Below are 27,166 nucleotides of genomic sequence, written 5' to 3' on the forward strand. Positions count from 1 at the left end.
TAAAATGACACTCCTATGGGACCTGATTATATAGGCAGAGGGGGTCGGGTCTGCCGCTGGTCTGGGCCTAGGGGCCGTCCCCATGGGGTCCAGTGATTCCCATGCAACCATCTGGATGGGACCCAGGGCACTGGCCGTTCGACCCACAGGGTCCCAGACATGCGAGAGCCAATGAGGAAGAGAGTGCACGGGCAGAAACCAGAGCTGGGAGGGCAAGTAACGCAGTCTTTATTTACACCACAAGAGTAACACATTGCGTGATGTGGTACAGAATACTGGACTCCAGTGAAGTGGAAAGAAGTTGACCGTCAGAAGAGGATATCATTGGTCAGTGAAAATCCACCCACACAAAACAAGACAAGAATGAGAAAACCAAACACAAAACCTCCAACTCCACTGAGCAAAAGAAAGAACTGTCGGGCATGTCCAGACAATCCAAGAGAAACGGATTAAATTACAGAGGCAAATGGTGGCCACGGCCAGGGCGGAGCTCACACCGGGCGCGAACAGGCATCAAGTAGGTTACAGTGTTGTTACAACTTGGTTTTCTACCACATTCCGTAAGAAGCTCTTGGGTGAGTAAGGTTCAAGCCCCCTTTATAGATAGATAGATAGATAGATAGATAGATAGATAGATAGATAGATTATATATGTCTGTCATTCTCATCAATTGGAAAATAGCGCCTCCACTATGGAGCACACACAGCAAAAAAACCAAACAAACAAAAACTGTTCGCTTTCTTTTTCTTTCAATAGGAGACTTTTAATCAATGCCAGAGACAAAGTGAGGCCGAGCTAAGAACAAGCTCGGCTTCGTTACAATGAAGAAATGGTTTCCTTTCGATGCAAAGTATAATTTTAAACCACAGTGCTCGCACAGTTCACGACTGCTTAAAGTGAAATCTTAGCCATAAATCACCTAAAAGTAATTAAAAAGTCAACACAGCTGTGCGGAAAAGGGGACTCTTTCGAGTCCACCCAGTTCTCAATCAGAATAAACCGTCACAAGGCCAGTGAGGGCGGGCGGTGCTCGCCTGGCCCGTGGAAGGAGATAAAAAGAGACAGACAAAACAAAACAGAACAAAATTCCTCCAAATCAACTCAAGAGAGCGACAGGCAGTCCACTCTGAATTCTGAGTAGTTTCCCTAAAACACTGTTTCCACATAAATACAATAAACTCTATTATTGGTATGTCACAAGTGCTAGATAAACTTTTTTTCTTAATATGACAAATGTTTAAGTAGTCCTTTTTATTTTTCTTACAATAAAAAGTACAATTTCTTAAGAATAAGTTCAATAAGACGCAAACTTCCCCCCCTCTCCTTCAAGGTTTTGTTTTACAGAAAAATTTCCATCTTTTGTATCTGCAAATGTCATGAGAGGGGAACAAAAAGGCATTTTTCTTCTTCCCCAAAGCTGCCGAGTTTGGCGTGCAAAATCTGTATACAATATAAAGACATGCCGGTCGTACAGTCCATGCAACCTCCAGGTGTAGGAAACTTAAAAAAATATATTCATATATATTTATATCTATATATTTATATATGTATCAATGCCCATAAAACATGTGGGCCCAAAGTCTACAAAAAGAAGAATGGAATGAGCACATGGCTGTGACCAGTAAAGAAGGAATGTTCTGATCAAAAAGAAAAACAACAAAGTCCATTGCTAGTGCTGCAAAAATCAAACTTGCTTTGTGTCAGACCATTACGAAATGGTCCTTCCCCTTGCAAACAGATTTTCAAAAGAAGTAAAGAAAAACTGAAACACTTTGACAAAGTGGCCCTCCAGAACCGGAGCCCTGGGACGCTGGGGAGGGGCGGCCAGTCCCAGCGGGCCACGGCCTCCGGGACACAGCCGCCTGCTGGTGGGGCGTGGGCACGTGGGCACGCTGCAGCACGGCAGGAAGCCGCGAGGGCAGGGCAGACGCCAAGAGGCCCAGTGGCGTCACTGGGGTTTCCCTCAAAGGGATATAAAGTGCTCGCTTGCTGACTCCCAGCCAGTGCCCCCAAGGCCTTTGCAAAGGAAGAAAAAGGCTAAAGGTCCAAGGACCCACAGGGAGAGCACATGAAAAAACCCTCCCTGATGTGGTCCTGCCCACAGATGCCGAGGCAGATCCTCCGCCATCTGCCCGGACACTTGCTGTGGAGAAGGGCCAAGTGCGTCTTCGAAGAAAAGGCTACACAGTAATGCTCTCAGCACATTTGTGAAGCTGGAGTGAGCTGACAGATGAAACGTGCCTCCCCCTGCCAGGTCTTTGCACAGAGGATGTCTCCATTTAAATGAGATTAGAATTTAGTCCCCCCAGTGATAACCTGGCCACGAAGCAGTCCATGTTATCCCATCATCTGCTTAAAAAAAAAAGTGAGATGATGCATTCCTCCCCATAAGCCATGGCGGAGTAAGAGGGCAGGTGGTAGGATCCCCAGAGGGCTGTGCAGAGAATGAGGCCAAGGAGGCCAGAAGAGCCGGCTAGCTGGGCCCTGCCACTGCTCTGTGCCATGAATGGGGAATGGACCAGCTCCTCTTGCCAATCTGGGCTTCAGAGCAAAGAGTGGCCACTAGGGAGGGGAAAGTCAAACAAGTCCCAAGACCGTTCTGCCTGCTCTCAAACCACTGTCTCAGAGCTGACGGTCAGCAGCTCAATGACCAAGTGAATCCAAGAATCTGCACTCATTTGGTCAAAAGTTTGAGTTAATTTCAGAAGCTACCCTGTAAACTTTACCAAACTCCGAAACTCGGCTCTGGGTCCCTCCTGAGCATGGTGTGTCTGAACTTCTGCCCACAAGTCTGAACCCGATACACTTTGGAATGAAACTGGTGGCTTCATGTGCTGGAAAATAAGTTACCAGTAAAACGTGACTGTCAGTTACTGTTGAAGAGAAAAAGAGTAAAGACTGGCTGTCCTGGTCAGGAAATCACACCCTCCCTGCAGGTTCACCAGGCAACAAGGGTCCCTGGGTTCCTTGCAGCCACAGGCTCCCAAATCCAGGGCTGGCCATGTGGCTGCAGTGGAAAAACCCAAATGGGTAAAGAGCCCCACGTGTGCCCCATGCATTGCTGACATGCTTAAAAGGTCTTTGGAAAACTGAAGTTAGAATTCTATCCTGACGATGTGGTCAGAGAAGTTTAAACATGAGTTTCATTAATGCTGACTACCCCCGGCATCTGGCAAGCCTCCCAGGGTGGCCGGGCATCCTAAGCGACCCTCCCTGCCCTTGCCACAGAGGGGAAAAATACACCACCCCTCGTAATACTACTAGTGTTGAAGGTGAAAAAGAGCCCCTGGGCTTCTTTATACAGCTCCTAGGACAGACTAGGAAAGACACAATCGTTGGTGTCACTCCAAAAAGACCTACGGTCCCTCCTCTCACTTTCTGAAAATAAACTCTGACGGCAACAATTCCATATGCTGCAGAAAACTCATTGTACAAAAATAAAAACAAAAATAATTAAAAACCTTTGAAAGTTAAAAAAATGTACAAGCAAGAATTCAGAAAGGAAAAAGATTTAGACATTATTACCATTCAGAAAATTGCTAAATGGTGAGGAAAAATGTAAAATTCATAAAACAATGCTTATTCAGGATCTTTTTGTGAAAAATTCATACAAAAATCAACAGCAAATTTATACTCTTTGCTATAAAAACTCATTAGGTACATATGTGCATGAAGGCTTGGAGACGGGAGGGGTTCTGTTAGAAAATAATTAAAATGAAAGTACAAACTTGTAGGGTAGTTGCCCAGTGGCGAATGTGTTGGCGATCTGAAATCGAGCCAATCTGGAGCTTGAAAATACATGAATTTCAATCAGGATCCCTTTCCATAAGCACCTTGAGAGCAAATTCACAAGCCATCCATTTGCAGGGACCTCGGCAATCTGCATTCATTTTATATATATATATACTTTTTCTATAAATGCATTATAAATATTTTATCAAGATTTCATAAGAATCAAGTTTCTTAGCTTGGAATACATTGGAATATATATTATACATATATATATTTATTTATACCTAAAATTTAAGCAATACTTCATGCTACTTGCTTTTAATAAAAAGCATTCCGATCGTAACACTGCAAGTGTGCCTACCACATGCTTCACGACCAGATGGAGATGTTCAATCGTTATGTGACGTGTGAGAAGAGAACACTTTGGATTCGTTTAAAATTTGTTGGACTTCAAAACCTCCAACGGGATTTGCCACTTTTTTGGAACTACCTCCATTTTTCTTAAACAGCGATAAAGCAAAACAGGGACCGCCGGGCTGCAGCCCCTGGCCCCGGAGATGACGGCTGGTGCCCGTGCTTGGGGCGTCAGGCCAGCTCGCGGTGCCAGCACTGCCAGACTCGGCTGGCCACAGGAAACTGTCCCACCAATTCCTGCTGTTTGTTTTTTCTTAAGGCATTGTTCCTCAGACTTCAGAAAACCCAGCCACAAAAATCCACCAGAGCAATTAAAAAAAAGGCACAAACTCGCATCTTCCGATGGCTTTGAGAAACTCAAGCCAGCTCCCCCAGGCTCACATTCCTGTTTCTGTCCAGTTTTGTTTTCTTTAAAGGTCACTCCATCCCCCACCCGGGTGCAGATCCCCCACCGCACACCGCTAAGGTTCACAGAGGCAGGCCACAGCCGTAGAAAACGTCCTCTTTAAAAAAAAATAAGCTACAAGATGAGTCGAGTGGTTTACACAGAGACTGTGGAGTTGTGGGTAATAATCAAACTTTAAGCACCAGTTTTAATCAAGTTTGTTTTGTATTATTAGATCTTTGATATTCATTTTCTGTGCCTCGTGTCAACTGAATTCGGCAGCTCGGCCGCCTGTCGCCACAGGCTTCTTTCCTCCACGGCGACCCTCGCGGGACCCACCAGAGTGTGCTTGGCTTGCGCGTGTCCGTGTGTCTGCGCGTCGCCGGCGTCTGTCCCGTGTTCCCTGTGAGGCTGCCACGCCCAGGTGTGCATGTGCGTCTTGAGACCTGTGGGCCTGGGTGGCAGAAAGGCTTCCCGTGGCTGTTGTACGCCGGGTGTCCCTGGATGCTCCAAGAGAGCCCCACGGTGGGACGCAGGCGTGACACGGGAAAGTTTCTTGGCTGAGCTTCAAGACAGAGACAGACAGACAAGAGAACAGCAGCTTCGAGGGAGTGCTACAGGGGCGGCTCCTCTTCCATGGGCTCCTCGTCTGGTCTGTGGATCCCGCAAGAGAAAGAGACGGGGTGTGGGGCAGGTGGACCACAGAGAGGAGAGAACAGAACGTGGGTTAAAGGCTGTGCGCTGCCCCACCCACCGGCCTACCCAGGCCCGGGCGCACCGGGTCCATCTGTTCAGTATCTGACGCTCCTCATGCGTCTCTAAGGGGCTTTGGCACTAGAAGGAGGGGGCCACGCTGGCCTGTCTCTAGTCTGTTTGGCATGGCACGTGCCATAAAGGTTCTGACCCTGAACAGCGTGTCCCTGGACACAGTGGGGCTGCGTGAGCCTGTAGGTGGGCAGCAGGGCAGGTGGGCGGCAGGGCAGGTGCTCACCTCTTTTCGGCGGGCTTCACGCCCACGGACAGCGAGGCCATGGCGGTGACCGTCTCGGCTTCTTCGTTCTCGCAAGTCTGAGCCTCGATCAGAGAACGCCCTGCCGTGGAGGTTGCACGCTGCAGGCAGCGCCAGTACTTGCCTGGGGTGGGGTGAGGAAGGTCACTCAGTAACTAAGCAGGATGCACTGTGGCCCGGGAGGGTCCTGCGGGACCCTGAGCCTCAAACGAGATTGATCCCTTAAGATTTTAAAAGCACCCGTCTTTGAAGAGACACGAAGCAGAAGACTGTATGGCTACAAACTCGTGAAGACCGAGAATCTCTGGAAATGTTTCCCCATTGTGAGTGGCTCGAGTCCCTCCAGGAGCAGGCCTGCCTAGGACTGCAGACAGAGGCTCCTGTGGGCCTGGCTTTCCATGCTCCTTTCTGGCCTGGGTGGTCAGGAGTGGGGGCTGCCAGCCTGCTGGGTTGAGCCTCCCTATCTCTGGGAGAAGATGAGCTGGTGGATTGTTGCTGGGGCTGAGGGGTCTTCTGCCTGGGCCCTCACAGAGGCTGGGGGTGGAGGGGTCCTGCATCAGGTGCAAGCGGGTGTATGTAGAGAGCTGGGCCTGGTCCAGGGTCAGCTTCAGGGCTCTGAGGCCAGGACTCCCCCACACAGGGAAATGGAGAGTCAAGCTCTGGACTTCACCTGCTTTATAGACAGCCAACCATCTGGGTCATCTCAAAGGCAAGACAAGCTGGGCTTACGACAATGACAGGGTGTGGGAGGTGCCTCTGAGACAGGCTGTGTGCCACGCCCTTGCACCCAGGACCCACTCCTTGAGGGTCGGTGCCAGAAGGCGGAGGGCCTACATCCTGCCTCTTTGCAGGGCCAAGCGTTCTTTGATCTAAGGACGTGGGCTTCTCTGGTCCAGGGAAGAGGCCGGAGTCCCCAGGGTACAGGTTCACAGCCATGGCTCCCACTGCTAGCTGGGGACCTAGAGCAAGTGGCTTCACACTGAGACTGTCTGGGCCTTGATTCTCTAGACCTACAAAATGGGCTGATGGAACCATCCCAGCAGGCCAGGGAAAATCCACTGGGAGTTAAATGTGAGTCTCTACCAGCTCAAGAAATGTAGCTGAAAGCAAGGCCTCCTGCTGCAGGCCTGGGGAAGCAGCTGGCAGTGGGATGGAGAGGAACTGGGGGTACAGGGGGACAGGGATGCGGGGCAGTGGGGTCCCGCTCCCAGGAGCACGTCCCCTGTGAGCACCCGGCCAGGCAACTTACTGTGGATTTCCATGACTTTCTCCATGGAGCGGACAGCGTTTGCATTGGGTCTTTGCTGTAAAACCTTTTCTGGGAGAGGATCAAGCTGGAAGAAAATACATAAGAATATAAAGACTGCCAATATAATCCACACGTGCATTAGATGGGGTGTACTGAGACTGCAACTGTTTCCTGAGCACAGAGTCCCTTGTGGGGTGCATTTGCCCACAGAGTAGAAAAAAATAACTTTAAAAAGTCAAATGTGCTGTGGTATTTATTATATAACTTTTCTGTAAAAGTGGATTTATGTAGGTATTTTTTTAGGGCACTATAAGGTATATTTGTGGGTTCCTACAAGTAGCAGGAAGAAAGATGGTCCCCAGGAGTGGGCTGGCACCAGCACGTGAGCTTGGTATCTGCCATCGATGCCACGGGGTTACATTAGGGGGAGGGATGCTTACTTCATCACTTTCCTTTTCCTTGTCTTTTATTAATAAATAAAAATGTTTGAATATCCCCTGATCTTGGTTTTCTTTCAGGGCAGTGGAAGGTGGGGTTGGGGGAGATGAAATGGAAGAAGAAGTCAGATCTCTCAGAGGGAATCCTTCACACCAAGTTTTTCCCTAAGTACTGGCAGCAGATAAAAGCAGGGAAGAAGTTTATAGGTAAATGACAGGGCAACAGAGCAAAGCATTTGCAATACAACAATTAAAAATAGTTGACTGGCCAGGCATGGTGGCTCATGCCTGTAATCCCAGTACTTTGGGAGGCCAAGGCAGGTGGATCACTTGAGGTCAGGAGTTCCAGACCAGCCTGGGCAACGTGGTGAAACTCCATCTGTACTAAAAATACAAAACGTAGCCAGGTGTGGTGGTGTGCGCCTGTAGTCCCAACTACTCGGGAGGCTGAGGCATGAGAATCCCTTGAATCTGGGAGACAGAGGCTGCAGTGAGCCGAGATTGTGCCACAGCACTCTTGTCTGGGCAACAGAGTGAGACCCTGTCTCAAAATAAAAATTTTAAAAAAAGTTGATTGAAATAGATTATAAAAATATAGAAATACAACAGTTCAAGAGCCTTTAAATAACTGGAAAAGCCCACAAAACCAGGGAAAACCTGCTGGGTCTGGAACAAAGCTGGACCTGATCCAGGAGGCCAGAGCACCCATGTCCCCAGGTGTCCTGGAGCCAGCCCTGGGCTGTGCAGGCTGGGGCTGGAAAGACCACTGTCAGGAAAGGATGGGTGAGCGAGGACAGACAGAAAACAACTTGTCCCACAGAAGCAACTGGAAGGAGCGTTTGGGTTTTAGCTCTGGCTTCTGGGTAGAGGTGAAAAGACAAAGTGGCCCTGAGAATTTGCCTGGTTCTAGACACTGTGAGTGGACAGCCACTATCGACAGTGTCAGCTCCGCCAGGCCAGGGCGCCAGGCAGAAACCACTGCAGGGCCTCTTTGGAGGCACACATCCCCACAGCAGGCTTCAAATGAGTGCAGCCGGTTAACTTCCAGGAAGCATGAGTTCCCAAAGACAAAAACCCCAAACAACACAGAAGCGAGCCAGCACGAGCCTGGGTCAGCAGAGACGAGTGAGGTTCCCAATCCCATTCTCCAATGAAGGGAAGTGGGCTCCTTGGAGAACGGCTCAGTCCAAGGCTGGGGCAGGGAAAATACAAGGAGAGCCTGGAGCACCTTGTGGAGCTGGGAAATCAGGACATGCCTGAAGGCCAAGGGACGGGTCCTGTCAGGACACGCAGGGCCAGAGCAGGAACCAGCTGAGCAGCAAAAGAAACACCTCGGTATTGAAGCATGACCCAAAGTGTAAGACAGATACCCAGGAGTCCACCGGGATAAGAACAAATAACTAAATACACAGGGAGCAGAGACAAGTCCTTGAGCATTTCAAATAACGCACGTACCTACTCCCCTCTCCAGGAGATGGCGCTTAAGGCCCCGCCCCCAACTCTGTCCCCGAGTGTGCGCTGTGCTGAGTGTGACTTTCTCCCAAAGAATATATTTGGAAAGGCAGGAAAAGTGTAACCCAATGGTGGAAGGACCCAGCAAACGTCACTCTCAGCAAATGACCAAGGTCAGTGAGCCGTGTTGGCAGCACATCCGACAGGCAAACGGCATTTTGATTCTGTGATCTTCCTCCCCAAAGCACAGAACCAGGAGAAAAAACTCAAGCACAAACTGAGGGACAGTCTGCAAAATCCCTGGCCTTGAAAAACCATGGAAGACTGAGACAAAAGACATGATACGACTAAATGTGATGTGTGATCCCGGACAGGACCCTAGAATAGAAAAGGGGCAGTTGCGGTCAAGCTGGTGACATCGAATACACTCTGGAGTTAATAGTCATGGACCAGCGTTGGTTTCTAAATTGTGACGAATGACTCGTATCGAGGTAAGATGTTGGCAGTAGAAGACGTTTTCTGAGGGGGATATGAGGGACTCGTACATGATCTCTACAATGTTTCTGTAAATCTTAAACTATCTAAAAATTAAGTTTGTTAAGAATGTTGATTAGATCCTTAAAGATTGCAGTTATTGAAATTATCAGTTATAAATTATAAAAAGTAAATATGCTGAGTATGTATTAAAAATAAATGACATTTCTGTATGATGAAACAACCAGAGATTTATGAACCTAACGTGGAAGATTTGAGACCCAAGCAGGGGTAAAAAAATAAAAACCAGGAGTGCACACCTAGTCATATCAGAGTAAAACTGCAGAACATCAAAAGCAAGGCGAAAATTATAAAAGCTGCTAGAGAAAACAGAATCTTCAAAGGGGTAGCCATTAGCCACACCCCAACTCCCTAACAGCAATGGATACAAGCAGACAGTGGCTGAAGATCTTCAGTGTGTCAAGAGCAAATCCTTGTCAACCCAGAATTGTTTATCCAGTGAAACTATCATCCAAGAACAAGGGTGAGATAAAGAACTTCCTCCTCACAAACATGAGCTGGGGAAGTCGACCACAGGAGTGCTTTCCCAAGGGACACGCTAGTGCATGTATTACACTTAAGGGCCGTATGAAAATAATCCTCGAAGACAGTGTGAGAAATAAGAAGGAACGATGAGCCAAGAAAATGATGTAACTGCAGGAGAGGGAGCCTGGACAAAGAGGATGACACAGAGCAATAATAATGGGGTCTTATCAGTGAAATCAAACAAAAGAAAGCAGGAAATGAAATACCATCAGTGATATCACCTGGGATGGGCCACTGCATCTAGGGCTGCCGGATTTAGTAAAACAAAAACAAACAAAACCACTCACCGCCCTGGTTCAGTTTCAATGTCTGATAAACAAGCAGTTTTGCAGTGGAAGGAGATCCACCTGGGTGCTCCGTGTCTACTGTGGCACCCTGGCACCCTCATCGGGGCTGGCCCAGTCCCGGCTTTGGTTTGCACAGAGGCGGCAGTCAGGATGCTGACTGTGTTGAGAATACATGCTCCAATTGTTGAAAATGATGAATGAAAAACAAAATAGGTTGCATATCTTTGGACTCAGTAGAGGAAAAAACGGAATATGCAGGAAGCCCTCAATTACCCCAAGAGAAGGTGAGAAAAGAGAAAAAGGAAAGAGCTCCAGGAAATGGGGACAAACAAAGAGTAAAGTAAGATGGTACAAAGGCATCTGAAAAAAGGCATCAAACTAACGGCAAATGACCCACGTTTCCACTTAAAGCACGGACCACTGGACAGGACATGAAAATAACATACTGCCCAGGCTTTTGCTGTTTATAGGAGACACATCTGAAACGTCAGGGGAAGGCTGAAAGTCACACAGGAAAACTGATGCTAGGCAGGCAAACCTGACCGAAAGGCAGCTGGGGTCACCGCTCCAACATGTGGCACAAAAGATGTAAGGGAAAGGCCATTACTGGATACACAGAAGGTTACTGTGATAAAACTTCAATTCACCACAAAAGGGCAAAGTGATGTTAAATGTCTGTATTTAGTAAAGCAGCTTTAAATCGTCTAAAAAGGGTGCAACGGAAAGAAGACAAGGGAGACCTCGTCACGTCTTTCTCAGATCCAGCAGACAATCGTCAGTCAGGAAAACCGAAACGTGAACAATACCATTAGCGAGCTCTGTTTACTGAACACAAACAAACAGAACTCTGTGAAACAGACGGAGAAGACACATTATCCCAAACACATGTGGAAGGTCTCCGGAGGCTGACCACGCACTGGCCCGTAAAGCAAGTCTCCACAAAAAAGCAAATGCCAACCACACTTCCTTTTCTTACCACAGTGCAATTTGTTAGAAATTGATAGCAAAAAGAGAACCATGAGTCCTCATGTTTGGAAATTAGAAAACATACCAAGTCATGGCTCAAAGAAGAACTCAGAAGAGAAATCAGGAAATGCTGAGAACTAAAAAATAATGAAAAGCGCTGCCTATCACGATGCGAGACGTGGCTGAATGCCACGCTGGAGCCATTTACAGCCCTAACTGCACATATCAGGAAAGACTGAAACTAAATATTCAATGTAAGAAGTTAGCAAGAGAACACAGTGGTCCTAAAGCAAGAAGTAAAGAAAATAGATGGCAAAGCAGACAAATAAATTCTGAGAAGAAAAAAGGATGCTGCAGCTGAAAATGGCTTCGTGGAAGTGCCTGATTGAACTGACAAGGTCCGTATCTGGCAGGATTGACGGAGGAAACCCAAGTTTGGGGGCACACAGGGACGACCCCAGGGATGAAAGGGGGCCCCGGCTGCAGGCAGAGCAGAGATGTAAAAGGCAGGAAACTGGGGACACTTAATTCTTGCCAAGAAATCTGAAGAAATTTTGGTTGAAATGGAGACATTTCTGGTAAAATGTAATTTCTCAAAATTAAGAAGGAATAGGAAACTTACATGGACCTATTAAAGTCACTGAATCTGTAATTTAAAATTTTCACCCAAAGTAAACCTGTGGCCTAGGAGAGTCCTCCCAGTCAAGGAACAGATTACTCTGATCCTACCTCCACTCCTCCAGAGAACAGGGAGGAGAACGCTCGTACGGACCCAGCTATCGCCCACCAGTCTGGAGGACAGTTCTCCGGGGGACCTTGGAACCACCCACCAGCCTGCAGGACAGTTCTCCAGGGGACCTTGGACCCACCCACCAGCCTGCGGGACAGTTCTCCGGGGGACCTTGGACCCACCCACCAGCCTGCGGGACAGTTCTCCGGGGGGCCTCGGACCCACCCACCAGCCTGCGGGACAGTTCTCCGGGGGGCCTTGGACCCACCCAGGTCCCTCACACTCATAGTTCTCGAGAGTGACTGTGGACTGTGCTGGGGAACACAGCCTGAGATGCGGAGGACACGGGCCGGCCAGCCCGGCTCTGTCTCGGTCCTCCACCGGAGGAAACAGGCCACCCTTCAGTGCTTCAGCTCAGCGTGTCACACGGCACTCGGGGTACAAAATCCAGGACAGGCTGTTTCCTGGAGGAGTGTGCAGACGGGACTCCATCCACTGGGGCATTTTCCAAGCCTCGGGGGACCGGCTCACGGTGCCCTGGGCTTCTGCCATCCCCTGCTGCCTGTATGTAAGCAGTAAACCCGCTGCACAGAACGTGTGTGTGGGTGTTCTGTCTCCCTGGACTCAGAAAAGCTGGTCACCAATGTGCGGAGAACCTGCTTCACACCACCGCTCCCTCCCTCCCTCCCTCCTTCCGTCTCTCTGTCCGTCTGTCTAATTCACCCCACTGGGAACAAACAGGGAAAAAATCCAATAGAAAAACAGGCAAAAGGCACGAACTTCACAAGAAAGGAAAGCCCAAGTGGCCAACAGGCGGATGCCGGGCTGCCCAGCTGTGGTGGTCATGAGGGACCCTGGAGCCCTGCAGGGGGGCCCGTTTTACCCCCGTCCAGCTGGCAAAGGTCAAGGGCAACAATGCCAAGTGCTGCTGAGGTCTGGTCACGCCACTGCTGAAGACAGTTTCAACCCTTAAAAAGCCCCTTCATGTTATCTCCTAAAGGTGAACAAACACACCCTGGGCCCGTCACTTCCCCTCCTGGACATTTACCGGAGACACGGGCATCTAAGTGTCCTGGGGACTTGCCCGGAAGCCCAGCACAACTGTCTATCATAAGCAAAGCCGGAGCAGCCCAACCTGCCCCGGTCCGGGCCGTGCGGCACGCGCGCAGGCTCCTTCACAGAGGGCCCCAAGGAAGGAGGAGCGCTGAGATGTCCCTCATATCCCAACACCCAGGTAATGGGGCCCAGAGGGACGGCCCCGCTGCATGTGGCCACAGCTCCTTCAACTCTGAAGGCCACAAGGCTGGGCTCCGCTTGCTGAAAGTTGGCCAGGAAGGCTTAGGCAGCCCAGATGGAAAGAGGAGCAAGCCGGACACACGATGTGGATCCTGTGTGTGCCACACGTGGCTGCGCGCAGAGAAAACGTTTGCTGTTGGCATGGGGGGAGTGTGAGAGTGTGGTGTGAGCATTCATGTGTATGAATGTGCGTGTGTGACAGCCTGTGGGCTATGTGAGAGTGCACGTGTGTGGTGTGAGACTGCGTGTAGTTCCTGTGTGTGCATGCGTGAGACTGTTGTGTGCATTTACGAGGGTATGAGTGTGCAGATATGTGAGACTGTGGTGCTTGTGTGGGTGTGCCTATGTGTGGTTTGTGCAAGTACAAGAGGGCATGCGTGTGTGGTGCATGTGGTGTGAGACTGTGGTGCCTGTGCATGTGTGGGGTGTGTGCATGCACAAGAGGGTGTGTATGTCGTGTGTGTGCACGTGTGACTGTGGTGCTTGTGTGGGTGTGCATGTGTGCATGTGTGCGAGGATGCGCGTGTGGTGTGTGCACGTGAGACTGGTACCTGTGTGTGTGCACATGTGAGACTGGTGCCTGTGTGGTGTGTGTACATGTGAGACTGGTGACTGGGTGTGCATGTGTGGTGTGTGCATGACAGGGTGTGCGTGTGTGGTGTGTGCACAGGTGAGACTGGTGCCTGTGTGGGTGTGCATGTGTGGTGTGTGTGTGCCTGTGTGGGTGTGCATGTGTGGTGTGTGTGTGCACAAGAGGGTGTGCGTGTGGTGTGTGCATGTGTGACTGTGGTGCTTGTGTGGTGTGTGCATGTGTGACTGGTGTTTGTGTGGTGTGCGTGTGAGGATGTGCGTGTGGTGCATGTGTGAGACTGTGGTACGTGTGTGTGCGCACGTGTGGTGTGTGTGTACAAGAGGGTGCCCATGTGGGGTGTGAGTGTGATGAGGAGGAGTGGCTGGAGGCAGCAGGCAGATCTCAGGTGGATCCAATTCAGTCCCTCACACACACTTGGTTTTTGTTACTCTGTTCGAGCTGCTTCAGGTCCACACCTTTCACAAAGCGTCAGGACATAACTAATGAGCTAACCTCTGGGGGAAACCCTTTTCCACACAACACCCCCTCCTGCTCCACGAACGTCCTCCACGAATCCTGGAGTGGGTTAAATGAGATGGTGGCATTTTAACCCTGAAATGCCCCATGACTAAAGTAGAAAATTGATGCAAGCAAAAACCTGCCTGGGGCATGGTCTCAGGGGAGATAGTCCTTCCCCAACCTCCCAGGGGCACGGGCCTGGGCCACAGATCCCCGTGGCCGTCGGGTGCAGGGTCTTTGATGGAAGTTGGCTGGAGGCCCCGACTCGGTGCTGCGCCCACACGACTCCATGGCCCGTCTACACTGCAACATGCGACACTGGTAGGGACTTTTCACTGTCCGTGGTCACTGGCGGTTGCAGAAAACTGAACACGGAAACTATTAAATAAAATGGTTGCTGGGAGCAGCACCGGCCTCCAGATGTGCGCGCTGAAGACAGAGGGGTCACTCAGATAGGGAGCGGGGACACCGAGGCCCCTCTGCGCTTCCTGTCCTGCACACCCTATAACTCAGCCACTTCTGCTGCAGCAGCATCCCTGCAGGCCACTGCCGTCACAGCTGGCGGCCCCGCCTGCGTGTGCCAGATTGCCCAGCACACTGTATATCAACCTTCATCAAAGGCCGCCGGGCAGAGGAGCGGGGCCCAGGCCAACTCTTGTGCATTAAAGAGACTTTTAAAGAGACCTTGATAAAATGAGTGCTTCCTGCTTTCTGATGTGTTTAAGTAAAAGAATATTTTCTTGTTAGAAGACCAAACGCGCATCAGGAAGCAAGAACAGGCCGTGGCTGAAAGCGAAGTTCCCTATCGTTATTTAAAATAACTAGCCAGAAGCACCATAAGGCTTCGGGATGGTAGAATATATACGTCAGTTGCCTTTTAACTGGAGCAAAAAGGGGGAAAAGACTGTTTAATGTGAAGAAAGCATCTGTAAAGTGCTTTGGACGTTTTAAACAGCAGCCTGGTGTTTTATCCAGCCTGTCGCTGGCCAGCTTGCCCGCTGCAGGGATGCCACCTGGATCTTTGATCTGCTTGTGATTTATGTTAACGTGAACACCATCCCTGACCAGCAAAGACGGCCAGGAGAAGGAAGGGCATGTCCTGCTACCTGCAGCCACTGCCCATGTCCCCTCTCGGCACCCCTCTGGCTGGCACTCTGATGGCCTAGGCTGCAGGTCCCATGGGGTTCCCTTTGGCTATGCAAGGTCCTGATCCTCCCCCTCAAGGCCCTGCCCTTGGCCATCACCTGCTGTCGCTCCCCTGGCTAAGTCTTGTGCACTTGGGGTTTGGCACCCAGGGGGTCTCACATAGGCTAGGTCTGCTGTGCCCGGGGTCACGCACCCAGGGGTCTTGCTCTGTAATGGGTCATGGCACCGTTCCCATCCTCCCAGGCCAGGCCGTGGTCCTGCAGTCTTTAAGGCAGCACTGTCAGCTGTCGGTGGAGCGGTGCAAGGGGCCACACGTGCCCACCCCTCAGAAGATCCAGGGGTTCCAGTGGGGCCCAAGAGACCACCTCAGGCCTGGCCCCGCTGCCTCGTGCTCTTGGTTTGGCCAGTCCCGCCTCCCCCACGCCCTCTGTGAGAGCCCAACTGTCCTCCCGTGAGGCGCCTGCCCCTCTGGGCTCTCACTGACCCCCAAGGTCACCCTGCCCTTGGCGTCCTCTACTTCCTCAAGCCACCGAACCTCCCTCCTGTCTGGGAGACTGCTGGCCAGTGCTCACTTCCCTGACCGCCAGCGTCCTGGCTTCCCAAGTCTGGGTCCAGGCCCCGTGGCAGCCTTTGGGTGAGCCAAGGCTCAGCGCTGCCAGTCCTGGCCCTCCCTCAGCAGCTTCACATGGTCACTGGGGCAAGGCACTGAGCCCCACCAATAATCTGCAGGCCTCACCCACGGCCCTTAGATCACGAGTCACTGCAGAGAGACAGTGTCTTGCAGGTTCTAAGGACGCTGCCCCTGTCTCTCAGATGGACCCTCTACGGCAAGGGCTGGAGGAACACACAGCTGACGCGCACCGCCCTGGCTTCCCCAGTCCGGAAAGGCCCCCTTGCTGGGTCGGGCAGTTTCTGTCACCTGGAGATATTTCTGGTGTGCTTGGCCTTTAGGCCTGTGACTGAATGAGACCTTTCCTGGAAAATAAAGCAGGTTTGTCTCAGAGCGAATCTTTCAAAATTTAGGATTACAAAACTGGCCTTTCTGGGAAAGCCATGGCTGCAGGCCTGCTGAGGGGGGCGGGAGGGGCCCGGAGGATGCCCTGTGCTGCTCCCACTTCCGGCACAGGCTGCTGAGGGGGTGGGGAGGGGCCCGGAGGATGTCCTCTGCTGCTCCCGCTTCTGATGCAGGGGGAGACCCCTGACTGGGGAGGCCCTGGCTGGAGGTAGGACTTGCAGCCCCAGGTCCCCTCTCCACTGTCTCTGATGCTGCCCCTCACATTGGCCCCGACAGAAGGGGAGGGAGGAAGGTTCTGGTGCTTCCTGGGGGCGGCCTGGGGCCCTAGGAAGGTGGGGGTCTTGACTGCTCACAATAAGACCCTGCTCTCACGAGCAGACCCAGGTCAGGAACGCGCGGCTTCCTCTGCTCCAGCGGCCCCCCAGTTAGCAGCAAGCTACCAGTTGTCGGGAAAGCAACCTGCTTCCCAGGGCCAGAGGGCAGAGGTTGTGGAGGTGGGAACTGGCTGTGACCAGTGGGGTTCCTCTCACAATGGGGTTTGCACTGGGGAAGAAGAGCCCTTTTTGTTCTAACGCTCACAACGAGAATGCCAGCACCCACACCCACGTGTACGAGGCGTCCTCTGCAAGGTGCCCTGTGTGCTGGCCACCTCGAGGCCCAGTGCACACGCTGAGGCCACCCACAGACAGTGGGCCAGAGAGCAGACCCTGCCTCTGCATTTTCCAGAACAAGGCGAACGATGCCTGCACACCAGACCCCGCGAGAGCTGTGCTTAACCACAGGGTCCGTGGCCTCCTGTGCAACCTGACATTTCCCCACCGCTTGTGACCTTGAGTGCCCCTGGGTGCTGCCCCTAGCTGCACGGCACCCGGATCGTCCTGGAGTGAGCAGGGCCAGCTTTCCATCAGGGGAGGCTTGCACAGAGTGTCCTGGGATGGCTGCAGTCCCTGCCGTCCTTCTGTCCCCCCCACCCCACAATGCCAGGCCAGAGCACCTGTCAGTAGGAGCCATCAGACACCAGAGCCCAGGGTGCAGGGCACCTGTGACTATGTGACCGCCCATCTGATGAACAGAGGGCCTGGGACCAGCACCTCAGTCTGGAGCACCCACGGCAGGCAAAAGCCAGCAGTGACCCGAGGGCATCCGAGCTGCTGCTGCCCCACTGGTTCCCCAAACAGAAGGCGCAGGGGAGATCTTTTTATAAAGACAGGTGAGGTCGGATGGCAGAGTGCTGCCTTTTCCTTGAGCTGAAAATGAGGATGCTGCTTCCAGAGAAGCCCCCCAGAGTGGGGGCTGGGCATCCAATGGGGGTGAAAACCACTGAGTACCAGGACACCCCCACTAAGTGCCCTGTCACCCCGACTCTTCTGAGACTGTCCTCAGGACCGCCGGGCTGGGGACAGCAGTCCCAGAGGGCACGGGAGGCAGACTCCCACCAGGCCCCCTAGCAAGGCCTCTGCATCTGGTGTGCTGGAGCCTCCGCACTGCCCTGCTCTCCACTTCCTGTGGTCAGGTGACGCGGACACACGGCCCCCGAGTCCCCCACACTTTGGGCGGCTGTTCTCAGGACCTGCACTGGAGCAGGGAGGCCCGGGCCCCAACATCACGCGGGAACGGAACGCTGCAGGTGGTGCTCTCGCCCCGAGCCCCTGGAACGTTCTTTGTCTCTGCCCAGGCCTCGGAGGCCCGGCTGTACAGACCACAGCGTCTCTGCCTCCCTCCAGCGGTGTTGGTAGGGACACAGCAGGGAGCCATGTTCCTGGGGGCTCAGAGCAGCAGATAGGCCTGCTGGGCAGAAGAGCCCCAGCCCGCCTCGGGGCCACTGATCGAAACCCACATGAGGATTCCCTAGAGAAGCTGACTGTCCACAGATGACATGAGGAGAGAAACAGAAAACCTCTGATCACAACGTGCTCCATGTAAAGGACAGAGGGACCCTGAACTGGAAGGGTGCAGCTGCACCGCAGAGGACCCTGAGCCATCTTCTCACGACAAAAGGGCTCCTTCCAGTCCTGCCCCAGCCACCTCGTCCAGCCGTCATCACAGTTCTGCCACATGTAGAGCTACGCGGGGGTGGGGGCAGGTGCAAGCGGAGCGGTGGCACCCACGTGGTCAGAGACCCACTGGCTTTCACACTCTGGGGCTCTCGGGCAGCCAGGCCACAACCCCAAGCCTGTCAGTGTGGAGTGTCCCATGGGGCCTCTGGAGTCTTCGTACCTCATTTCCCAGCAAGGCAGAAACGCATGCTTCGGAGGCGTCGCAAATGGCGGTCAGGTCGTGGCCTCCCTCGAGGGCCAGGACAATCCGGCCGCCAGCCAGGCCCATCAGCTGCTTCGTCAGGTATCCAAAGCCTGCAGCGGGAAACGGGAGACTGCGGTGTGAACGGGGGAGGGCCGCGGCCAGTGCAGCCCAGAAACGCATCTCACGGCATTGTAAGAAGACTGGGGGTGGGGGTGACGAGACACACGGCCGGGCCGGGTTTGGTTTAATAAATTTGCTGAGGAGTTTCAGCTTTGGATTTCCTCTTTGATCTGTTTGAGAATAGGAATTACGGCTTCAATGCTTTGATTTGTAATCAGCAAATCATCTGCCCTAGGGGACGAGGGCAGCCAGCCCCACCCAGAGGCCGCAGGCCACCTGCTCTTTGGCCCCCTCAGAGGGGCTACAGCCATGCTCTTGTGGCCACGGCCCAGCGGGCTCTGGTTATCTGACATGCTCTGAACATGTATGTGTACACATGTGCACAGGCTGCATGTCCTCCTGGAGGGTTCTCCCACGTCCAGGTCTGAACGTCTGGCTTTGATCAGGAGCCATAGTCCCGCCACTGCACCCACATCACTCACCCCGGGAGGGAATGCCTGCTGGATGAGGGTAATCACCACCCTCAGCCAGGCCAGGCTGGTGCTGATTAGAGAGCCGGGAACCACGCGCCGCTGATTAGTGGCCCCGATCATGGGCTGGCGAGGCTGTAGCTTCCCAAAGCCTCGGTTCATCCCATCTGATGGGAACAGTGACAGGGGCTTCGAGGCAGCTGTGCGGACTGAGGAGGAAGCTGAGGATGTGGTGGCCGCAGTGCTCCGGGCCGGGTGCTGTGGGGCGTTAGGCACAGTGGAAGCTCTTTGCCCTCCATCTGGTCACTTTGCTGGTCACTAGGCTGCACAGCCTGGGGTCAGGTGGATTGTGCGAGGCCCCACAGAAGCCTGGCCACCAAGGGCCGCCTCAGGTCTCCTGGGTGAGCCACACCCTCCCCATGCAAGGACCTGAGAGATGGGCCCCTCCTTGGCCGCCTGTGCCAATAGGAGTGGGGAGGGCCGCACACTTTGGACGCCGAGGCCTTGAGGGCGTCACCAGGGCTAGGACCGAGGCTCCAGGAAGCTTGGGCCTCAGGTGGCTCTCCAGGCTCCTCGGGGACTCCAGGGTGGGGGAGGTGGCCAGGCCTTTGTATGTGCCAAGCGCTGATGCCAGGAGGTTTTCATCTCCTTGTGAGTTACTGAGGCACAGTGGGAGCACCGCTGGGCAGTCCCTCCTCCCGTCCTGACAGCATGCCCCCTAACGCTGATCCCGAGAGGACCCCCACATCCTGGGCTTCCTCATCCAACTCTGAACTTGGCTGTGCTCCCAGGAACTTCCCTTTATGGTTCCAAGGAGCGCTGCCTGCCAGAGAAGCAGCACAGGGCGCATCTCAGCTCTCGGTGGGACCAGGACCTGCCCCTGGAGGTGGCCTGCAGCTTCCTGGGCACCCGCATCCCAGAGAGGGAGCCTCGTGTGCCCTGGGCCCTTCCTGGGCAAAGAATGCCTGAGGTGCCTGGGTCTGAGCTCCCGCTGCCCACTCTGAGTTCTCTGGAGCCTTCCAAATGGACTGGTTCCCAGTATGGTCAGGACCTTGGTCATGAGTAAGAAGGTGCCTTTCCTTATCTCATTATTGAAAAGGAGACCCGACATGTGGAACACAGCGGATCATGGACATGAGCAGAGCCGGCTCCTCGGTCATGCGCAGAACCACTTACATCTGGCGGAGAGGTTGTAGCCCCCGAGAGGTGTGGGGTGGCCCTCCACGGCGTCGAAGCCCGATGACACCAACACCACGTCCGGGGCAAACTCGCTGGCGATCGGCATGACCACCGTTCTGCAAAGGGCAGGAGAAGGCGTTACTGGGTCAGCTGAGAGAAGGACGGGACAGTCACAAAACCCCAAGGTTCCCTCTGGCACTGATCGTGCCTGCCCCGCACCCCCTCGGCCATTGGCGGCCTGAGGGCTCCACATAGCAGGCTGGAATCTGGCGACCCATGCTTAATTAGAAGGGAATCAACCTGCGTGTGATCCAGGCTCATTTCACACACATCTCACAATGCAAGCCAACAAGCCCCACTATACTTGCTTGGTGAGAGTGAGGGCATCGCTCTTTCTTGATATGCTGTTTTCTGCATATTTCTGTAACCCCCATGGCACAAGCTGCATTAACCTGGGGGAGTGAAGCCAGCTCCCTGTCCCACCAACACCCCTCCCTGACCCTGCCCCGTCCTCCCTGCCCAGTCCTCCCAGGCCAGGTCCTCCCTGCCCATCCTCTCTTCTGAGACGGGGTTAGCTCCACTCGCCCCATCAGGCTGCCCTTGCTGCTACAATGCACTTGCCACAGCTCCCACTGAAAACATGTGCAGTCACCCACTGCCCCTAGTGCTGGGACTGTGTGTGGCCAAAAGGGCCGAGAGCCCTTGCCAGCCCTGCTGGGGGAGCCCACATGTTCCTCAGTCACCCTAGAACACCAACACACACAGGTGTAAGGGGAATTACAATGCAATTAAGATGCTTAAGAATCTTTAAAGGGAAAACTGATGACAAACGTAAGAGAACTCATTGGAAAAGAGAACCACTGAGAAATTCTTTAAGTTATATTAGGGAAATAAGGAAAATATTCTATTTGGAAAGGGAAAAAAGCACTCCTTAACACAAAAGAACTTATCAGTCCATCATCTACTGATCTTATCAGCATTTGCTATGAATCCACGCGTGTGCCATGAATCCATGCGTGTGCTATGAACGCATGCGTGTGCTATGAATGCATGCGTGTGCCATGAATGCATGCGTCATGAATGCATGCGTGTGCCATGAATGCATGTGTGTGCTATGAATGCATGGATGTGCTATGAATCTGTGTGTGCTATGAATGCATGCATGTGCTATGAATGCGTGCATGTGCTACGAGTGCATGTGTGTGCTATGGATCCATGTGTGTGTTATGAATGCATGCGTGTGCTATCAGTGTGTGGGGAAGTTCAGCAGTTTCATGTCTCATTTGGGCTGCCGCCTTCGATTCTGAGTTAATAATCACCGCTGACTTTCAGAGTCTCCTGCACTCCCTCTGTGGGTGAGGGGAGCAGAAATATGGCCTCCCTTTCCTGGGGGACAGCAAGGACCCCATGAGAAAAGCAGTCTGGTGTCTTCTTGCAATTGTCCAGGTGCAAGGGGCCTGTGCAGGTGAGGACAGTGGAACAGAAGTGGAGCCTTTAAAAAGGGGACTTCAAAAAGTTTGTGGAAAAATTGAATTAAAAGACAAAAAATATAAACTTTATTTCTCAACTTAAGCTCCATCAAGTCCGAGACACTTTTGTAATGGTGACAGCAGCCATTTAGTTCCTCCTGAAAGGACTGAGGGTCCTGGGAATCTGGGAATTTAACCACGTCAATGCAGTCTTTTTTTTTTTTAACATTAAATGAAGAAAAATAAGTGCCCTTTACAGATTTTTCTAAGATTAGGAAACAAGAAGCCAGAAGGAGCCAATTCAGGACTGGAAGGTGGATGCCTAACAGTTTCTCTTCAAAGCTCTTGCAAAGGTTTCCTAGTTTAATGAGGAGTGAGCAGAAGCACTGTTGTGGAGAAGGACGCTTGGTGGCGGGGGAGGGCGGGGTGCTGGGCATGGTGGCTCACGCCAGTAATCCCAGCACTTTGGGAGGCTGAGATGGGTGGATCATCTGAGGTCAGGAGTTTGGAGACCAGTTTGGCCAACATGGTGAAACCCCATCTCTACTAAAAATACAAAAATTAGCCGAGTGTGGTGGTGTGTGCCTATAGTCCTAGCTACTCAGGAGGCTGAGGCGAGAGAATCGCTTGAACCCCAGAGGCAGAGGTTGCAGTGAGTTGAGATCATGCCATTGTACTCCAGCCTGGGTGATAAGAGCGAAACTCCACCTCAGAAAAAAAAAGGCCTGTCAGGGGAAGCTCTCCCAGTGATTTTCTGTGAAACTGCTGAGGAACTTTCTCAAAACACTCTCAGGATAAGCAGACGTTCTCATTCTTTGGTCCTCCAGAACAGGCACAATGCCTTGGGCATTCCCCAAACCTGCTGTAGTGGCCCTTACTCCTGCTTGACCAGCCTGCTTCTACTGTGACTGGGCCACCTCTGGCTCTCGGTAGCCAGTACTGCGGTTGTGCCTTGTCTTCAGGATGGTCCTGGGAAAGCCGTGCTCCATCTCCTGTTATTGACTCTCAGGACTCTGAGTCCACTTGTTGAACATTTCCACCAAAAGCTCTGCTCCTGTCGGCAGCTGATCTAGACGTGATGGTTTTGGCGCCCACTGAGTGGAAAGGCTGCTCAACTTCAATTTTCCAGGCGGAGCTGCGTAAGCTGAGCCGGTGGAGATGCCCATGGTGTCAATTGTTGCTCCTGCTGTTAACCGTGGGTCCTCTACAATTAGGGCACGAACAGGATGAATTTTTTCCTCACTAATTGATGTGAATGGTCTGCAGCTGTGGGCTTTGTCTTCCACACCGTTGCATTCCTTTTTAAAATGAGTCGTCCATTTGTAAACCGCTGATTTCTTTAGGGCATTGTCCCCATAAACTTTTCATAAAGTATCGATGATTTCACCATTCTTCCACCCAAGCTTCACTGTAAACCTGCTGTTTGTTCTGGCTTCAATTTTAGCAGAATTCAAGTTGCTTTTTTCATGAGAAGGGCTCTTTTCAAGAGAAGGGCTCTGTTCAAACTGATGTTTTATCCTTAGTGCCTCAAACTAGATCCTGTCCAGATATAATAAGTTAGTGCAAATTTATTTTGGTGCAAAAGCATTTTGAAACCCATGCATAGTTTTTTTCAAAATACGCATTTTCTATGAATTTTTACAAGTCTCCTGGTATTTTCACCACGAAGCCTAGTTTGCACGATTCCCACGTGTGCCGTGAGCTCTGGGGGACCCCTCACCATGCCCTTGCGGGAGAAGGTCCATGTTTTTAGGGGTTCACCGATGCCTACTTTCTGGAGCTGCTTAGCCCAGCCTGTCCTGCACCGAAGCACACTTCTGTGTCCCTACGGCCTCCCCAGCACATGTGTGTGGGCCAAGTGCATCATCACCCGATGGGCGCCTCCCTTTGTATGGATTTTCAGAGGCCCCTCCCTGGGGGCAGCCAAAAATGCACTCACCGGGCCCAGGGTCCCTTCCCACCACCAAGGACCTTCCAGAAACATCACGGCAGAGGGCAGCAGGGCTGGCCCTAGAACTTTTTCATTCAGCTTTTATTACAAAATGAAATCCCCCACTAATGTCAGTGAAAGTATCAAGTTTGACCGGAAGAAACACGTTACTGAAAAGTTCCTCTGATTTCTGGTGGAGGTGACACAACCCCCAAGGGCTTAAACACCAGGTGAAGATTCCGCGGGTTACTCTCTAGAGGCCCAGGGGTCATGAGTACCGTCAGGGACACTAAGGCAGCGGGAGGGCCCATCTCAATGCCGGGGGCACGAGGTGCCTGATCCTGGTGCCCCGCGTCCCGGACCGAGCTCAGACGGGAAAAGAGTGACGCGCGGGACTGTGTGGCTTCAGCCTGCTCAAGTCAGTGCTGACAAACTCTGCCCTCCAAACATGCATCAAATCCACACCTAGGCACCTTGCCCACCAAGAAACTCACTTCTGGAACTCAGAGGGGAGTCACCGGAGACCCTGGGTGGCTTCTGAGCAGTCTACTTCTGTTCTTTCTTCTGCAGAGACCCAGTCCACACAATTTCCCCTAGAACTGCCTCTGCAGCAGCTGTAGAAAGTGCTTTTCGAGGACACAGGAACTGTGCCCCGAGGGCCATCGTCAGGGGCCGAAGAAACAATGTGAACCTAGACTGGGGCAGCAAGCTTCCTGCCACGGGTCAGACAGGAGGCACCTGACCTCAGTGGGCCATTCGGTCTCCGCCGGGACCACGTGACGCGGCCCTTGTGGTGTCCAAGACACAATAGACCGTGCGTCGGCATGCGAGCGTCGCCGTGTCCTGACAACATCGTGCCAAGAGCACAGGCGGCAGGACTAGGCCCACCAGCTGGAGGTGCCCGAACCTCTGCTCTGGTCCTGTCCATACAACCTCCGTAACATTCTTCCATGCGCGGTTCCATTCCCAGACTGAGAGGTTTCTTCTCACCTACCCAGACCTCACCACACAGCACGGCGATTTCACAAACACGGCGTACGACACAGGAAGCATGGCGCTGGCCTCAGAGTGGGCGTGGAGTGGTGTCTGGCTCCCGCCGCAGGGCTGGGAGGGGAGAAATCAGTCTAGTCAGTGGTGGGATGCAGACAATGCCTTGGAATCCAGGAGTCCTGTGACTCTTGCCAGACCCAGGGCCCCGCCCTGGACGCTGGAAGGCACTGGCCCCACAGTCCTTTCTGACCGACACTCCGAGGCTTCCTCCACGGCTCTGACCAACCTGACCAACGGGCAGCAGGACTCGGGGGGCCGCCCTCTGCTTTCAACTGTCCACATCATCCCAAGGAGACTGGCTTCTAATTATTTTAATAAAGTTCTTGTCATAAAACCTTTTTCTTTGGACAGAAAAACACATTTCCAGCCATGCTTTTGGTGTGGATTTTAAAGCCAAGATGTTTTTCAATGAAAACCACAGACGTTTTGTGCAGACGCCACGTCCTTTGCAAAGCACTCTGGCTGCTGCTTTGCAGCAAGCGCACGTGGAGGGCTTTACTTCCCCGCTTTTAAGTGCTGCTGAGCCATTTCACTTCTAATCCCTCTCCAAAAAGAAGTCCTGTGAAAATCACCGTTAAATGAAGTTCAGACCAAGAGAGTCTCTGGTGTCTAGGCTTGGTGTGTGGCGTTGCCTCAAAGCCAATCAAAACAAAATGTGAAAGATGAAGCCAGGCTCACAGGCACTGGATCATCGGCCACGCGTGGGGCTGCGTGGGGCACAGTCGGATGCACATGCCCACGCTTATTTTTGTTTTCCTGGGCTTAGCACCCTCTAGGCTGTGATCCCAAGCACTCGCTAGACGTAAGAAGGTCAGCACGTGAGGTGCCTGAGTGCAGCTTCAGCACCTGTTTGTGGAAAGACTAAGAAACATCCCTTCTCCTCCATGGGACATGACTTCTTTGCCTGTAAAAGGGAAGCTGAGCACGGCACTCCCTGTGTCTTCGGGGCTATGCTGCACCCTCCACGACCCTCCTACAGGGGGAAGCTGAAGGAATGTCCCTGTTTAATAGATGCTGCAAAAAATGGGAAACTGGACTCCCATTTTATTCCCAGAATAAAACTTTATTTAATAAACAACTCAGTCTCGGCTGGGCGCGGTGGCTCACGCCTGTAATCCCAGCACTTTGGGAGGCCGAGGCAGGTGGATCACGAGGTCAGGAGATCAGGACTATCCTGGCTAACATAGCGACACCCCGTCTCTACTAAAAATACAAAAAATTAGCCGGGCGTGGTGGTGGGCGCCTGCAGTCCCAGCTACTCGGGAGGCTGAGGCAGGAGAATGGCGTGAACCCGGGAGGCGGAGCTTGCAGTGAGCCGAGATCACACCACTGCACTGCAGCCTGGGAGACAGAGCGAGACTCCGTCTCAAAAAAAAAAAAACCAAAAAAAAAGAACTCAGTCTCTAAAACAGGAACACGGAGGTATCTGCCGCTGGCCTCTCAGGCCATCACCTTAAGGAGCGTATTTCCATTTCCATAAGGCCACTCCTGGCCTCAGGGGCAACCTGAGGGCAGAGAGGGGCGGGCTTGAAGTTTCCGGAGGCAGCAGGCCCACTGACCGCTGGCTCAAGAGGCAGGAGAAACGGGTGGAAAGAGGGGCTCATTTGAGAAGGTTGGCAAATGCCTGTAAGGTGCACCCCCGGGGCTGGCAAGCCCGGGGAAGCCACAACTGTGGTGCCCAGAGGATGCCTATGCCCATGAGGCACGTACAGAGGAGAGCGTGCTGCTAAGGGGAGAGGGCGGCTTCTCCGTGTGGTGGCCTCTGCATTTAGGGAGGTCCCGTGTGAAGCCATGGGGTGCACACATCCCCTTCCCACGGCCTCAGTGTGGCTTCTCTGGCGCCTTCGTTATCGACACAGCACTGCACCCTTCGCTCAGTCATCAGCCAACCTGCACCTGCAGGCTGAGGACGACGTCTCCCCTTGGCTCCCTGGGGAACAGAGCTGGGTCGGGACAGCAGTAGCAGGCGGTGCTGGCCACTCTCCTCGGCTTCCCGGGAAACAGAGTTGGGCTGGGATACCAGTAGTAGGCAGGTGCGGCCACTCTCCTCAGCTTCCCAGTGGGACAGAGCTGGGTTGGGACAGCAGGCGGATGTGGCTACTCTCCTCGGCTTCCCAGGGGGACACAGCTGGGTTGGGACAGCAGGTGGGTGTTGGCCACTCCCCTTGGCTTCCCAGGGGAACAGAGCTGGATTGGGACAGCAGGCGGGGTGCCGGCCATTCTCCTCAGCTTCCCGAGGAACAGAGCTGGGCCGGGACAGCAGGCGGGGTGCCGGCCACTCTCCTCAGCTTCCCAGGGGAACACAGCTGGGCTGGGAAGGCAGGCGGGGTGCCAGCCACTCTCCTCAGCTTCCCAGGGAACAGAGCTGGGCCGGGACAGCAGGTGGGGTGCCGGCCACTCTCCTCAGCTTCCCAGGGAA

The 27,166-nt window shown here is 52.9% G+C and overlaps 1 protein-coding gene across 10 annotated transcripts in view; it reads right to left on the reverse strand.

The window, feature by feature from the left end:
- Window positions 1–205: 205 nt before the first annotated feature.
- The window catches only part of HDAC4 (histone deacetylase 4), a 343,637-nt gene continuing 316,676 nt past the window's right edge, over window positions 206–27,166 (reverse strand). For all 10 annotated transcript variants that reach the window (XM_023228691.3, XM_023228693.2, XM_023228694.2 and 7 more), the window contains 5 exons: window positions 20,296–20,414; window positions 18,506–18,639; window positions 6,790–6,874; window positions 5,523–5,664; window positions 206–5,185 (listed from right to left, as the gene is read on the reverse strand). In XM_023228691.3, the coding sequence (XP_023084459.1) occupies window positions 5,146–5,185; window positions 5,523–5,664; window positions 6,790–6,874; window positions 18,506–18,639; window positions 20,296–20,414 (520 nt within the window). In that variant the 3' untranslated portion in view covers window positions 206–5,145. The remainder of the gene's footprint in view (window positions 5,186–5,522; window positions 5,665–6,789; window positions 6,875–18,505; window positions 18,640–20,295; window positions 20,415–27,166) is intronic.

The sequence above is a fragment of the Piliocolobus tephrosceles genome, chromosome 11 (genome assembly GCF_002776525.5).
Source record: "Piliocolobus tephrosceles isolate RC106 chromosome 11, ASM277652v3, whole genome shotgun sequence".
In the NCBI taxonomy this organism is placed as follows: domain Eukaryota; kingdom Metazoa; phylum Chordata; class Mammalia; order Primates; family Cercopithecidae; genus Piliocolobus; species Piliocolobus tephrosceles.